At 35.0% G+C, this 16,012-nt stretch overlaps 1 protein-coding gene across 1 annotated transcript in view; it reads left to right on the forward strand.

Annotated features, from left to right (window-relative positions):
• The window catches only part of LOC135216805 (small ribosomal subunit protein eS8-like), a 58,574-nt gene extending 43,812 nt beyond the window's left edge, over window positions 1-14,762 (forward strand). The window contains exons 5-6 of the mRNA XM_064252301.1: window positions 9,715-9,844; window positions 14,631-14,762. Of these exons, the coding sequence (XP_064108371.1) occupies window positions 9,715-9,844; window positions 14,631-14,740 (240 nt within the window). The 3' untranslated portion in view covers window positions 14,741-14,762. The remainder of the gene's footprint in view (window positions 1-9,714; window positions 9,845-14,630) is intronic.
• Window positions 14,763-16,012: the final 1,250 nt, after the last annotated feature.

The raw sequence follows: 16,012 nt of genomic DNA on the forward strand, positions 1-16,012 counted from the left end.
GCAATTGTAAGCTAAGAATATTACATTCTAGTAATATTCAATCATTTACCTTTATTTTGCAACAAATTGGAAGTCTCTAGCACAATATTTCGATTGATGGTGAATTTATTAAATAAACCTTTTCCTTACGTCTGCGCGGTAACTTCCGAAAATTTTTTTCGTCCGATTGTCGTAATGTTTGCACCATTTTAAATTAGCTGTTACATAAAGTTTTATATATGAAAATGTGTGCCATTTCATGTAGAATACAACAAAAAACAACCCATGGTTGTAGCTTTTATCAGTTTTGAAATATTTTCATATAAATAACGATAAATAGAAAAAATTCGTCCTTCGGTCAACTTCTACTCGAGCGAAATGGCCGAAAATTGCAATTGTAAGCTACAACACTTACAGTCTAGTAATATTCAATCAATTACCTTCATTTTGTAACAAACGTGAAGTCTAGCACAATATTTAGATTTATGGTGATTTTTTTTTTTTTTTTTTTTTTTTTTTTTTTTTTTTTTTTTCCCCCCACATCCGCATGTTATGTATTCATGCATCATTTTGTGATATTTTCTCTTGTGTTGTCTTGATCGTTTTACAATGTGTTGTATACCAAAATGATGGCAATTTAGTGTACAATACAACGAAAAAACATTAACTCGTTAGCTTTAACCATTTTGCTCAGCGCTATTTGTACACAATTATATATGAAATTTTTTTTGGCGCTGTCATATATCCCAATATTTATATATGATAATGATATTTCTTTTCATTTCTGATGGTTGCATACTAAACTTCAGGCAATGACAAAAATAGGAGCCAAAAATGAACTCTTCATCTTGAAAACTAAGAGTGCTGTGATTTTTTGAAAAAAACATTTTTCCCGCTTCGTTGCTCACTCGTGAACGCCGCCGGCATACGTGAGACGAATTTTAAAATAGCCGTTCAGCGTTTAAGGGTTATAACAACATGGGCAGTAGGGCCTCTTCCTCCTGCTTGATCATCTGCATCTCCAGCAGGAGGAGACCCTTTTCAGATAACTGCCATGGGATTCCATCGGTTCAAGTGACATCATCGGTATCCACCTTCAAATTTAGTTACTTATTCCAAAAATTTGATTAGTGACCCTTTCAAGTGTCTTCTCAAAGGCCTGAAAGTCATTCACAAACTGCAGATGCAGTTTCTTCCAGACCCCATTCCTATTGGTCTTCTTTACCTCGTCCCAAGCATCTGCAATGTTCTCCACAGGTTCATAAATGTTGTAGCACTTGCAATAAGTCCTTGAGAAACAAGTCCTTATTTCAGTAAAAAACAAGAATGTGACCTTGAAGACTGTGAGTTGTCCTTTAGGTGTAGTAGGCCTTGGAGGCAATGACACCATGGTCCATTGGTTGTAAAATGAATGTAGTATTTACAGGAAGGTTAACTACCTTTGCCTTAGGGTGCATGTCATTCAATTGTGAAGTGTCCAAGAGCCTTTAGGACAGATCCTATGAGAAGCACAATTATTCACTGCTTGTACCAAGTGATTACTAAACCAGTCTTCAAAGTTGTGAATAGTAACCCAGCCCTTCTTTATTAGACCTCCAAATGACAGGGAGATGACTCTTGAAAATCTGCCTGAGTGCCCTAACTTAGTTATACATGTTTTTTCTAATTTTTTTGTAAAATTATAATAACTCACGTTATCAAAATGGACAAGAACTAAGATCAGTAACATTTTGAGTATATATGTTGTAAAATATTTATGTAAAATTACTGAGATTGAAGATGCTGTAATTTTTTGTAATAGTATTTTTTAATATATCTTTGCAAAATCACAATTACAACTGACCTTACTATTATAAAAGATAACTAAAACCAGCAGCAACCCCTGGGTATATTTATTAGTAATTATAAAAAGACTTCCTGTGAGCGGAGAAGGGGCAGTACATGCTCCCTTGAAGTCAAGATCACAACTAATAAGAGAGAATTACAGAGTTACAGGGAGCAGGATGTCTCAAAGACTTGTTACTCCATCCGAGGACACATTGTGTGCTCACTTATCTCTAGGAGCAGGTTTTACTGTTTATTCATAGTGTCCTAATGATTTTGGCAAGCTTTCTTTTAAACTCTTCCTTGCTGTTGCTGTTCACAACTTCAGGTATTTATTCCATGTGTCACATGTGTCATCTTGTATGAAGCGCCTCAGTGGCGTGGTTGGTATGGTGTTGGCGAGCCACCTCGGTGGTCACGGGTTTGATTCTTGGCTATTCCATTGAGGAGCGAGAGGTGTGTATTTCTGTTGATAGAAGTTCACTCTCGACGTGGTTCGGAAGTCACATAAGGCTGTTGGTCCCGTGCTGAATAACCACTGGTTCCATGCAACGTAAAAGCACCATACAAACAAACAAACGTCTTCTGTGTAAAGAAGTTCCCACAGTGAGATGTATTAATAGTATGCAAAGAAGTTCCCACAGTGAGACGTATTGGAGTATGCAAAGAAGTTCCCACAGTGAGATGTGTTGTATCACTTCAGCTCTAGTTTTCATCCATTACTGACATACATTAGAAACTGAGAGGACAAGGAAGGGTCGTATAATTGACAGATAGGCATTATAAGGAGATAAGTACTTAGAATACAACGCACCTGGAGAATTAGTAACCTTCCCAAATGAACATAAACAAGGGTACAATTTAAGAGGTTTACAAAAAGATTAAATCCAACTGCTCAGGCACAGGGACAAGACAATTGAAGGATAATACAGGGTGGCAACTGACCACATTCAAACCTTTGGTAAAAAAAAAAAAACTCATTCACAAGACATAAACATACATATATAAAGAAAATATCTAAGAGGCAACTAATTTGTATTCAATTCTTTGATTGTATCTTTTAGGTTATTCTTTAAACATGTTACAAATACAAGGGTCTAAATGAATGAAACAGGCCACGACTAATGTTACAATTACAATGGGAAGTAAGTTGCATAATAGCAGATGCTAGATGTTGTGATCAGACATTTATTTCTTTCTTCCTCGGGGTCATGGAAAAAGGTCGAAATCTACATTGACAGTATTACGAAAGCCACAGGTTCAAGACCGTGACGGAAAGTGGCTGTTGCTGTCAAGGCCAACTACGAATGTGGTCAGGGAATGCACTATAAATCAGGTTATGTAATGAAATAGGTAAAGTCCCCGTATTATACTTTCAACCTGTTTATAGTTGCCAACATTCAAAGCAGGTGGATTTATTTGCTTAATGCAACTGGTCAGGTTAATGGGGATATAATCAAGGTAGAAGTATAACATCATATGACAGATCCATGAAATGTGGGCCATTAGGCCTGGTGCTGGGATAATATGCAGTCTTTGAGCCATGTACCCGAAAGTGAACCTTGATCAGGTCAACCAAACAACTTAGGCCACCATGCAGCTTATATAATATATTGGCCTTTTCTCAATAAAAAAAAAAAAAAAAACGATTCCTCCAGTTGCCTAATACATTATAGGAAAGAAGTCTTAAGGATACTTCCATCCCCCCCCTCCAATGTTCATTCAATCAATAAATATGCGTGGAGGTTTGAGTGGTTTCCACATCTACGTAGATATCCTTCTACTTTTGTGCTTAAGTAAAGCAAGCAACTTCAAATTTCCTGAGTTGGTTCAGGAGAGTATTTAATTACACTTATTGATTGAATACATGATTTAATATCAGTGTTCATGCATCACCTTTATTTTTTTTAAGCCTTTGAATCTTTTTGGTTTGGAAAACTAGGGACAAGTGTTGAGGCATTTGAAGTTCAACTAAAGTGGTAAAGTCGTGTCCACCGATATTTGTTTTGAGAATAACTGGGTCAAGTCTGTTTGGACAGTCTGAAGGTCTTTCGACACTGTCTTTACTGTTGAACTACAACTGCCTGCATGCCTATTACTTGTAAATTGTTGGATGGACTTCGCATGAAGTATACTTTTAGAAATTACATTTGTATATTAAGTTTAACTCGTGTATCTTGAAGGGGACAACATCCTACTCCACTAGATTTATTTATGTAGCTCCACTAAGTAGTAACTCAGGAGGTTAAAACATTAAAATTGAGAACTTATGAAAGAGACCAGCACTGAAATGTCAATAACCCTCCTAATTTTTCATTAGTATAGGGTAGAGTTCACCAAGTGAGTAACGGTGGTGATGTAGTATAATAATTGGGAATGAATCTGATTTTCACAGAGGTTATTGTTATCCTAATTTTGTTTATATTCCTTTAAAGCTAGTAATATAAATATTATTCTTATAATAACAATGCCATCACAATGTGTGTGTGTGCGGTTTTTTTTTTTTTTTTTTTTTTTTTTTTTTTTTTTTTTTTTTTTAAATGATTTACCAGACAAAATAGATGAAAACAAACTGTCATTGAGATACCTCCAGCCAATAGAGGTCTTCGTAACAGAACAAATATAGTCGAAGAGAAATTGTAAACGCCCATTACAGTATTACCATAAGTCCCCATATGGCCTCAGTGGCTTGGTTGGTATGGTATTAGCGTCCCACCTCAGTGGTCGCGGGTTCGATTCTCGGCCATTTCATTGAGTGAGAGATGTGTATTTCTGGTGATAGAAGTTTACTCTCGACGTGGTTCGGAAGTCGTGTAAAGCCGTTGGTCCCGTTGCTGAATAACCACTGGTTCCATGCAATATAAAAGCACCATACAAACAAACCCATATGGCTTACCAATAACCTTATGTTGTGTGTTGAAATTCCTGGCGGGATCTGTACATGCAGTCACGTTACAAAATATTGCATCAGTTGTCTCAATGGTTTTGACAATAGGTATATGTGGAAGTATTCAGCAAGCAGTATCTGGCAGACAAAGTTTCTGTTAATTGGTTACAGGTTGCCCCCCAGAGCAAGACCCTTTTCCTGCACATTGTTTAACGGAAATTGAAATTACTATCGTTCTTTCTTGTTCCTTCTGTAAGAATTGTGGTAATAATATTTTCTTGTAACTTGGCTTAACAATTTTTTTTTGGTCTGAAGAGTGCTTTACTTTAGCGCTCAAATTGACTGCCTACATGTTTTGTGTATACAGAGTTAGACCAAAAAATTTTTTATATTTTGATTAAAATAATAGAAAATGTAAAATAAATTTTTGGCTGGGCCTAATGACCCTTCCCTGGTCTGTGAAAGGCAGAGAATCCCATAATGTGCAGTATGATTTTGTTTATAAGGATTTGTGTGGTATTAGATTTTTATAACCAATAATGTGGTCTTTTACAGCCGTTATGCCAAATATATAACTGCTCATTTCAGTGAATAGCCTAATTCGGAAACCATATATTGAGGACTGAATTTAGTTGATCCTTGAGAGAAAAATGTTTACACTCCATAATGAAGTAAAACAGAAAAGCAAAAATGTATTTCCCTATATATTAATATTCGTAATGGGTGGTAGTGATATTGATAGTAAGAGGTTGAAAAGTAAAATTTAAAAAAATTCATTTAGTAGAAATATATCACCTAATAAAAGTTCAATAAAATGCCTTAGAATATAATTAAGGAACATCATCATCTAAAGATAAACAACGTTAAACTATGTTTATCCCATATAATTAATAAGAGTGGTTTCTAGGCGTTCAGTTTATGAATGATATTTAGTGTAACTCCTAGAAACACTGAGCATTCCGTTCACACATTGCCACAGTTTCAATCATTCTAGACCGGTGTTTCTTGAACTTTCTTGTGCAGCGGACCCCTTTTATTAGAATTACTCATGAAGCAAACCCCTTATGATAATTTCCCTCTTTGGTCTAAAGGTGTATTCAGGGTATAATATTATATAGTACTAAAATTCTTACTGAATTATTTATCAATGGCTTACCTTCAACATCAGTGGTTACATTTTACTTGAAATAACTTTCACAACATTATTAATTTCGCAATTTTGCACACATTTTGTGAACATACAACAACGCTCCCTCCCCACATCTCGAACCATACTTAATGTGACGAATGGTACTGTTTTTTCTGATTCATAACTTGGAATATCTGGCTCCAATCTGTTGAGCTTTAGTTGCTTCGACATTGATTTGGTTGCGCTTCCGAGTTTTAAGATCAACTTATTTAGAAAATCCAGTATCGCAGTTATATGTTGTTGGGAACGGCATCAAGTGCTGCAAAGTAATTTGCTGTAAGTCCAGGGTACTCTGGCTGGACTTGAACCCAAAAATCAGACAAACCTCTCCATGAATAGAGTTAGTGTCCCATTTGTTGCAATCTAGACAAGATTATCAACCCCCTTTTGATGATAGGTTGACACTGATCTTTTCGATCTCTTCTTTAATTGTATCAAATGGCTTGCTTTGCCAGTCGGACCAAATTATTGTACCACAATGTTAAAATTATGGAATTTGCCAATAAATTATGACAGATTCTAACTATAAATTAGGGTAGTATTATGGCAATGTGTTAACTCTGTTTCTTACACACACCTGACTCCTGATGCTCTCTTGTGCCACCCACCTGCCAGGCATCAGGCAGTACATTGTTGCCTGATCATAAATACCACTGCCTTTTACAAAGTTGTTAGATTGCACCCCATCCTAATCCGACGAGCACCATTGTCAGAGGCCAAGAGGATTAGGTGGTACAAAAATAGGAATTTAGGACATTTTGGCCACAAATATTTTTGAGCAATGGTTCAGCCTAGAAATTATCTGATATCGACGGCCAAATTCACGGTATATCTGAATTCTCCTTCATAATCATAAAAATATTCTGTCAAATTTGATGTTTTTTATATTAAGAAAATGATCATATGTAAGATTTTGTAAGTTATCGTGCAGCAACACCAGTCTCCTCAAAATTCGGTGTTGCAAGGGTGCCAACCAAACCACACACTTCAAGGGAAATGTATTTTTTTATTAATATAAGGAAGTTATAAATTATATAATATTTTTGATGTATTTCATATGCAAACTTGAAATAACCCCTACATTAAGGGGTCGGTTGCTTGATGTGCCTTCTCCACTGCCCTCTATCAAAGGCATCGTCCTCCACCAAACCTCTTCTTTCCATATCTCTGTTGACTTTATCTCGCCATCTAATTCTCTGTCTCCCTCTTGATCTTCTTCCTCTTAACAAGTTCCTCCCAAGCCTTCTTTACTCTCCTCGTCATCCATCCTCAACACATGCCCATGCCATCTCATTTGTAACTTCTTATCACCTCTCTAATCTTTACTAAGCCTACCCTTCTTCTTATTTCATTTTCCAATCTCTCAAGCAGGTATATTCCCATAATCCACTTCAGCAGTCTCATCTCTTGTTCTCTCAAGCTTTACTTCCTCTTTTCTTCTTAGAGCCCATTTTTCTGCTCCATACATTAACATTGGTTTTATTACTGTATTATATATCTTGACTTTTAGCTTGATTGGAATTTTCTTATCACATAACCACGCCAGCTACCTCTCTCCACTTCCCCCATGCGGCTTTTATCCCACTGTCAACTCTAACCTCACATCCTCCCTCTTGGCAGATCCTAAATATTAAAATTTTATTCCTGTTTTATAATTGAGCTGCTTTTTTCACCTTAAGCTACCCTTTTTTTTTTTTTTTTTTTTTTATCATCATCATCATCCACATTCACCTTAAGCCACCCCTCTAAAGAATGCGCAAAACGGTTAAAGGTAACGAGTTAATTTTTTTTTTGTTGTAATACACTAAATTGTGATCATTTTGGTATGTACCACATTGTAAAACGATAAAAGAAACCCAGAGAAAATATTATCACAAAATAATGCATGAATTCGTAACGCGCGGACGTAAACAAATATCTTTTCAAAAATTCACCATAAATCTAAATATTGTCCTAGAGACTTCCAATTTCTTTCAAAATGAAGACAAATGATTGAATATTACTATACTGTAAGAGTATTAGCTTACAATTGCAGTTTTTGACCATATCCGACGAGTTAAAGTTGACCGAATAGAATTTTTTTATATTTTTTTATATGCAATTATTTCGGAAATTAGAAAAGCTACAACCTTCAAATATTTTTTGTTTTCTTCTACATGAAATTGCGCACATTTTCATATATAAAAAACTATGAAATGCCTAATATGAAACGGAGCAAATATTCCGAGAATGCGAAGTACCTAATTCGGAGATTTGTGGCGGAGAATCCGCGCGGTGAGGGAAGGAGTTTTTTTTTTTAATTCTCCATAATTCTAAATATTGTGCTAGAGACTTCGAATTTGTTTCAAGATGAAGATAATTGACTGAATATTACTAGACTGTAAGAGTTTTAGCTTACAATTGCGTTTTTTGACCATTTCGGTAGGAGTCAAAAGTTGACCGAACGTGGTTTTTTCTATTTATCGTGATTTATATGCAAATATTTCGAAAATGAGAAAAGCTGCAACCTTCAATTATTTTTTTTTTTGTATTCTACATGAAATTGCACACATTTTCATATATAAAACTTTATGTAACGGCTAATTTAAAATGGTGCAAACATTACCACAATCACACATATGATTTTTTCGGAAGTTACCGCGCGGACGTAAAGAAAATTTTATTTTTTTCATAAATTCACCATAAATTGAAATATTGTGCTAGAGACTTCCAATTTGTTGCAAAATGAAGGTAAATGATTGAATATTGCTAAAATATAAGATGTTTAGCTTACAGTTGCGTTTTTCGAACATTTCGGTAGAGTCAAAGTTGACCGAAGGTTGAAAATTTGTCACATCGTTATTTATATGAAAATATCTCAAAACTGATAAAAGCTACAACCATGGGTTGTTTTTAGTTGTATTGTGCATGAAATTGCACACATTTCCATATATAAAACTTTATGTAACGGCTAATTTTAAAATAATGCAAACATTACGACAATCGCATGTATGATTTTTTCTAAAGAGTTACCGTGCGGACGTAAGGAAAAAGTTTTTTCATAAATTCACCATAAATCGAAATATTGTGCTAGAGACTTCCAATTTGTTGCAAAATAAAGGTAAATGATTGAATATTACTAAAATATAAGATTTTTAGCTTACAATTGCGTTTTTCGAACATTTCGGTAGAGTCAAAGTTGACCGAAGGTTGAAAATTTGGCACTTTCGTTACTTATATGAAAATATCTCAAAACTGATAAAAGCTACAATCATGAGTATTTTTTGTTGTATTCTACATAAAAATGCGCACATTTTCATATATTAAATACTCCATGTAACGGCTAATTTAAAATTTACAAAAAATTATGTCAAAAGTGACGAAATAATTTCAGAGATGTGTCACCGGTACTTTTTAGTGCGGCAAGAAAGAAATTCGCGCTTGTGCGCCTGCGTAACGATTTTAAACAAAACAACACCTTGATCCGTGAACTCCCAGCATCCCCCAAGGCGCGTGATTCAAGAGTTTCGGCTGGTAGGCCTATAAGTATTTTTCCGCGAATTTTTAAAAAAACTTTGTATGTCGACGTAAAATACGTCCACGTTTAAGGGTTAAGTAATGTTTGTTCCCTCATAAATTCTAAATTTAATAATTTTAAGTAATGTTTAAAAAAATTGTCAAAGGCTACAGCTTCCTGCATTGTTTTTAACATAAAATATTTTTAACTGCTACAATTTAATCTCAGAATGTTACATATAACAATTTCTACTAAATTATTTGTGAGGGCATTATTTTTAAACTATACTTCATATAATGAAGAGTAAAATGAAGACTCAAATACAGTGATTTTATTTAGTCTGCAGCTGAGGAGAATGTGATCAACAAAAAGAGATCCAAGAAGACCCAGAAGAAATACATTGAACGTCAAAAAAAGGCAAAGGTGGAGCCCGCTCTTGAAGAGCAGTTCTTGACTGGACGTGTTCTAGGTAAGTAGTGTAACAAATTTTTTATGAAGGTTATACACTTGACAAGATAAATGGATAGAATGACGGAAGCTATTAGTTGCCTGGTGTATGGTGTCCGAAAAAAATTTCTCTCGTAGCCATGGTTTAGTCTTTGGCATCATTGATACAGTAGCCATGGTTTAGTCTTTGGCATCATTGATACAGTAGCCATGGTTTAGTCTTCGGCATCATTGATACAGATTGAGATGTAGTAGTTGAACAGTTCTTATTGTATGACAGAAGCATCTAAACATGAGGTGTAGTAGTCGAACAGTTCTTATTCTATGTCAGAAGCATCTAAGCTGTCCCATTGAATTTTGAAACATTAGAGGATATATATTATAACCAGATTTTCACAGAAGAGGAATTTGAATATGCTTTATCTAACTGTAACTCTTCTGCTCCAGGCCAAGACAACGTAAATTTTGAGATGATAAAAAATGTGGCTCTTTTAGCAAAAACATACTTATTGAAGCTTTATGATTATAAAGCTTCAATAAGTATGTTTTTGCTAAAAGAGGTGATTTATGGGTAAATCACCTGTTCCCAAAAGCATGGAAACATGCTATAATCATACCAGTTGTCAAACCAGGGAAAGATCCAGGCAATCCAAATAACTATAGACCAATATCCCTGACAAGTTGCTTGTGCAGATTGCTAGAAAAAATGGTAAATTATAGACTAAATTGGTGCCTATGTAAGAATAAGATTGTCTTCAACTCAATTTGGCTCACAATCTGAAAGACCTACTTTAGATTCACTTTCCCATCTAGAAAATTATATACGAAGAGGGATTGAACGTAAGCAAATTACAGTTGCCATATTCTTTGATATCCAAAAAGCATATGATACGACCTGGAGATACTCAATTTTAAAGTCCTTACATGAAAATGGTTTTAGAGGGCACTTACTAATTTTTATCGAGAATTTTATCCATGAAAGAACTTTTCAAACACAAATAAACAATGTATATTCTGACTCCTTCAATTTAGATTGTGGAGTCCCTCAAGGGAGTGTTTTGAGTGGAACACTTTTTGCGCTAGCTATTAATAACATCGTAAAACAGTTACCACAAGGAGTACAAAATAGCTTGTATGTAGATGACTTTGCTATATATTATTCCTCAAGCAGTCTTCGTCATCTACAAAGAATTCTTAAGGGGGGCTTCCGCTTTGATTTTTGATGAATATTTTTGAAATTTTCAAAATCTGGTTAAATGGCCGTAAGACACGAGCAACACCTCTGTTATCACGTGGCAAAAGCATTTTTCAAAATATTGAAATTAATGGGGTTTTGGCCCCGCCCCCCTCACACTGTGACGTAGGGCTGACGTTTGGCTCCTAATGACTATTGTCATTTTGTCCTTTATTTGCCCAATTTATTAATTATTTTGATTTTTATTTCGCCTAATCTCTTACATCTGGCACCAACAATGGCTGATTCCTTGGTGTATGGTGTTCTGAGCGGGTAGCATGCCCAGCAGGGAGCCATGGGAGTCGGTGTGTCCCAGAGTTGCAAAAGGGGAGGTATGGTGCTCTTTACTCCGAGCATTTTTTCGCTATTTACCGTGTTTTTTGCTTGTTTTCTTACATCAAGTAACTCTAAATACAATTTATATACGTTTGTGTGCATACTAGAGTGAAAGTGAGACAATATGCCGAAACGGAATCGTGCAACTATGGCCCGTTTAGCAAATTTTGCTAAAAAGAGACATAGGTCGAAGGTGGACTGTTTTTTTTGTTGATGTGGCAGCGTCGCATTGCCACCACCATTGTTGGCTGATGTATCCAGTGCTGTCCACCATCATCACCACCACCAGCAACACCATCACCACCACCAACAACAACAACAACAACAACACGAGGTTCTTTTTTGGCCGCTGAGAGCCCCGCCCTCATTGCCTGTACATCGTCTGCTGTGCAATCATCTGAGGTTTTTTCACCTTCACAGTTGATGAAAGTAATAAAGGACGATGAAAAGGGAGTATATGATGACAAATTCTTACTTGCTTGGTTTCAAACCAGGCAACAAAGAGTCAGGTGGTACTTGATGATAGCCTCGCCTCGAGCAAATAATAACCCTTTTAAGGGTATTATTTGGCGAATATTTTGTTGGGGCTAGATTTTTTCTTTGGTTGACGAGGAACTCGTGATAACCAAATCAAAAAAAAATTTTGGGGGAAAATTCCCCCTTGCCCCCCATCCAAAAAAAGCAAAAAATGGAAAAACTGTTCAACATTTTTTTCTACTATGATATACTTTGTGTATAAAGCCGCATTCAATTGCTCTAAAAATGAAGGAAGTTACATTTTTAATTTTTTTGATTTTTTCAATAAAAACCAAAATAATCATTCGATCACTGATATTTTTTTTGGAACATCACCTTATATATATGTATAACATATAATAATTTCATAAAAATCGGAGCATTATTTCTATATAAGCGGACGCCCCCCTTAATAAAGCTATCAAAAACATCCACAACTGGACTTTGTCAGTAGGCTTTAAGCTCTATAGAGAAAACCCAAGCAATTATGTTTTACAAAAATAGTAGATGGAAACAGAATCAAGACATAGATCTTAAATTAGGTGATAGCCTCATTCAGTTTAGTAATACTGTAAAATTTTTAGGCTTTGTGTTTGACACTCATCTTAACTGGAAAGCACACATAGCCTTTGTAAAAAATAAATGTAATAGTGCCTTAAATTTGATAACAAAATTGTCTCATACTACTTGGGGGAGCTAAGAGACAAACATTACTTATGATATATAAAGCACTAGTTTTATCCAAAGTAGATTATGGAAGTTCAATTTACGGGTCAGCATCACAAAGTACCTTGAAGTCCTTAGACTATCCACACTCAAGGCTTGAGACTTTGTAGTGGAGCTTTTAAATCTTCTCCAAACACTTCAGTATGTTGTGAAAGTGGTGAACCCCCATTATCCTTACATAGTGACCTACAATTGTAACAATGAGAAGTGCTTTAAAGATAATGTCCACCGATTCCCCCACAAAAAAACTTTGCCATGCGAGATATATTTATTAGTAATCACGAACCACCTTTTCCAATAAGAGCTAATAGGTTATTGGAATCTATTAGTGTTAGAGTAAATATACTCCCACCCTCAAATTCACCACCACCTTGGATGATGAAGAAAATCAAAGTATGTTCTAGCCTATATCATTTGTCAAAAACACATGAGTATACTTCAGATCGCTATAAACAGTATACATTAGAACACATTCGAAGTAAAGGCCCACATAAAGCTATATACACTGATGGATCCAAATCTTCTGCGGGAGTTGGTTGTGCTGAAGAGTCATCATGCAAAATAAGTCAGAATTCATTGCCAATTGAAGCAACTGTCTTTACTGCTGAGTTAACAGCAATTATATTGGCAATCAATCAGATAAAATTGTCAAATAATAAACTGAATACTAAATTTGTAATCTATTCTGACTCAAGAAGTGCAATTGAATCCCTCAAAAGTTATTCACTTAAGAACCCTTTAGTAAAGGAAATTAAACAAATCATCAATAAATTATATTCACGTGGGGTTAATATTGAAATCTGCTGGATTCCTGCCCATGTTGGAATCCAAGGTAATGAAAAGGCAGATGAAAAGGCCAAGTCTGGGATAAATTCACCAATTTTTGACAATAAATTGCCTGCTACAGATTATATAAACTGTGAAGCAGTGCATAAAAACAAAATGGCAAAATCTGTGGCATAGTGAAGCAGACACCAATAAATTAAAGTGCATCAAGCAGAATGTAGACTTGTGGAATACATCAGTACAAAAGGAAAAACGAGCTGAAGTAATATTAACAAGATTACGAATAGGCCACACAAGACTAACTTACGAGTATTTAATGGAAACTCCACAAGGGAACATCCCTAATTGCAATGCGTGCAATACAATTTTAACAGTCAAGCATATTTTATGTGAATGCCTAATTTTTAATAGAGGAAGAAATTTATATTTAGGAAATAAATCATTATCAGAAATACTATCCGAGTCAGATAATTTTTCTATGTATAGAGTATTAATATTTTTAAAAAACTTATTTGATTTATAGTTTTTAACATTTATACCCTACTAAAATAGGTGACTTTTGTCATTTTTATCTATTTCAGTCTTTTTATAAGTTCAATTCATATTTTTAATTCCAACCTCATCTATCACTTAACAATCCTCCTCATTTATCATTAATTTATTGTAATTCATTAACTACATTCCATACCATTCCACGTTGTAGACATACATTTTATGTGCATATTTTAAAAATAATTTCCTCCAGAATGATTTCGGGCCAGCACTAAGAGTCTAGTTAGACTCATTGGGCTGGTAAATCTTAACTTTATAATAATAATAATAATAATAGAAGCATCAAAACACAAATATGATACAGTGATACCTTTAGAAATGGTTTTTAGTTATTTTGAAAAGCATCATTAAATGATTAACTGGTAAATTAAAGGAAAAATTGGAGACATTCTTTCCTTACTTATTAGATAGTTGTGTTAGGAATGGAAGGGGATTATATTAAAGGTTTTGGTTTCCTGTTGCTGCATTCTGTATGTTTTATAGAAGCAAGCTGTGAAGGCTACCTACTACTTTTCTTGTAGTAGAATATCCTTAGATGAAAGAAGACTTATCAGGGGGTTTAGCATGTTTTTGGGAGTGAATTGATGTATATAGCGGTTGAAGTTGGATCTGTATAGCACTTGCCAGGATAAAATATTTTTGTTTCTCTCCCAACCAGCTTGTATTGCCTCCCGGCCTGGTCAGTGTGGACGGTGTGACGGGTACATAGTGGAGGGTAAAGAGCTTGAGTTCTATCTCAAGAAAATAAAAAGCAAAAAGAATAAGTAAGAATAATAAAGCTCCAATTGTGCATTTAGTTTTCTTTAACCTCCCTTGCTTGGTGAGACGAACAGTTGAGGGTAATTATTTCCCATTTTATTTTAATTTTTTTTTTTTTTTTTTTTTTTTTTTTTTTTTTTTTTTTTTTTTTTTTTTTTTTTTTTTTTTTTTTTTTTTTTTTTTTTTTTTTGTAACTGTCGAGTGAATTGGTGAAATTTTGTCACCAATGGAGTCAGATTTTCTTCATTTATGTTTATTAAAAGATTACTTCCCTCAATAATTGAGTGGAATTGTGGGGTATGTAATTGTTAGATGGTATATCAGTTTTCATTCAGGACTGAATTAATTTAGGGATACCTTAAACTTAGTGAAGTTGTGATCAAAATCTACAGGTATGTATGTGTGTGTATTAGTAATTGCTATTCTTCTTTCCCACCGTTATCCCTAAATTAAGGGGTCGGTTGCCTGGTGCACCTTCTCCACTGCCTTCTATCAAAAGCATCATCCTCCACCAAACCTCTTCTCTCATATCTTCCATCTCTATATCTCGCCACCTGATTCTCTGTTTCCCTCTCGATCTTCCTCTTAAGTTCCTCCCAAGCCCTCTTCACTTTCCTCGTCATCCATCCTCAACACATGCCCATACCATCTCAATCGTGACTTTTATCACCTCTGTAATCTTTAGGAAGCCTACCCTTCTTATTTCATCATTTTCCAATCTCTCAAGCAGCGATATTTCCATAATCCACTTCAGCATTCTCATCTCCGTTCTCTCAAGCTTTACTTCCTCTTTTCTTCTTAGAGCCCATGTTTCTGCTCCCTACATTAACACTGGTCTTATCACTGTTATATATCTTGACTTTTGGCTTGATTGGCATTTTCTTATCACAATCTCTCCATTTCCCCCATGCAGCTTTTATCCTACAGTCAACTTCAGCTTCACATCTTCCCTCATGGCCGAAAGTAGATCCTAAGTATTTAAACTTTTCTGCCTGTTTTATAATTGAACCTCTTCTTTTTTATTCGCATTCACCTTTAAGCCATCCCTCTCTAAAGACTTCTGCCACTCTCCAACCCTTCTCTGTAGGCACTTCATTTTCAGTAGTAATCACCAAAATACTACATACTATTGTTCCCTCATAAATTCTAAATTTAATGGAATTTAAGTAAAGTTTGTCCCCTCAAATTCCAAATTTAATAGTTTTAATTAATGTTTGAAAAAAAAAATTTCCAAGGCTACAGCTTACTGCAGGCTTTTTGACATAAAATTCGTATTTCCCG

The sequence above is a fragment of the Macrobrachium nipponense genome, chromosome 19 (genome assembly GCF_015104395.2).
Source record: "Macrobrachium nipponense isolate FS-2020 chromosome 19, ASM1510439v2, whole genome shotgun sequence".
Lineage (NCBI taxonomy): Eukaryota > Metazoa > Arthropoda > Malacostraca > Decapoda > Palaemonidae > Macrobrachium > Macrobrachium nipponense.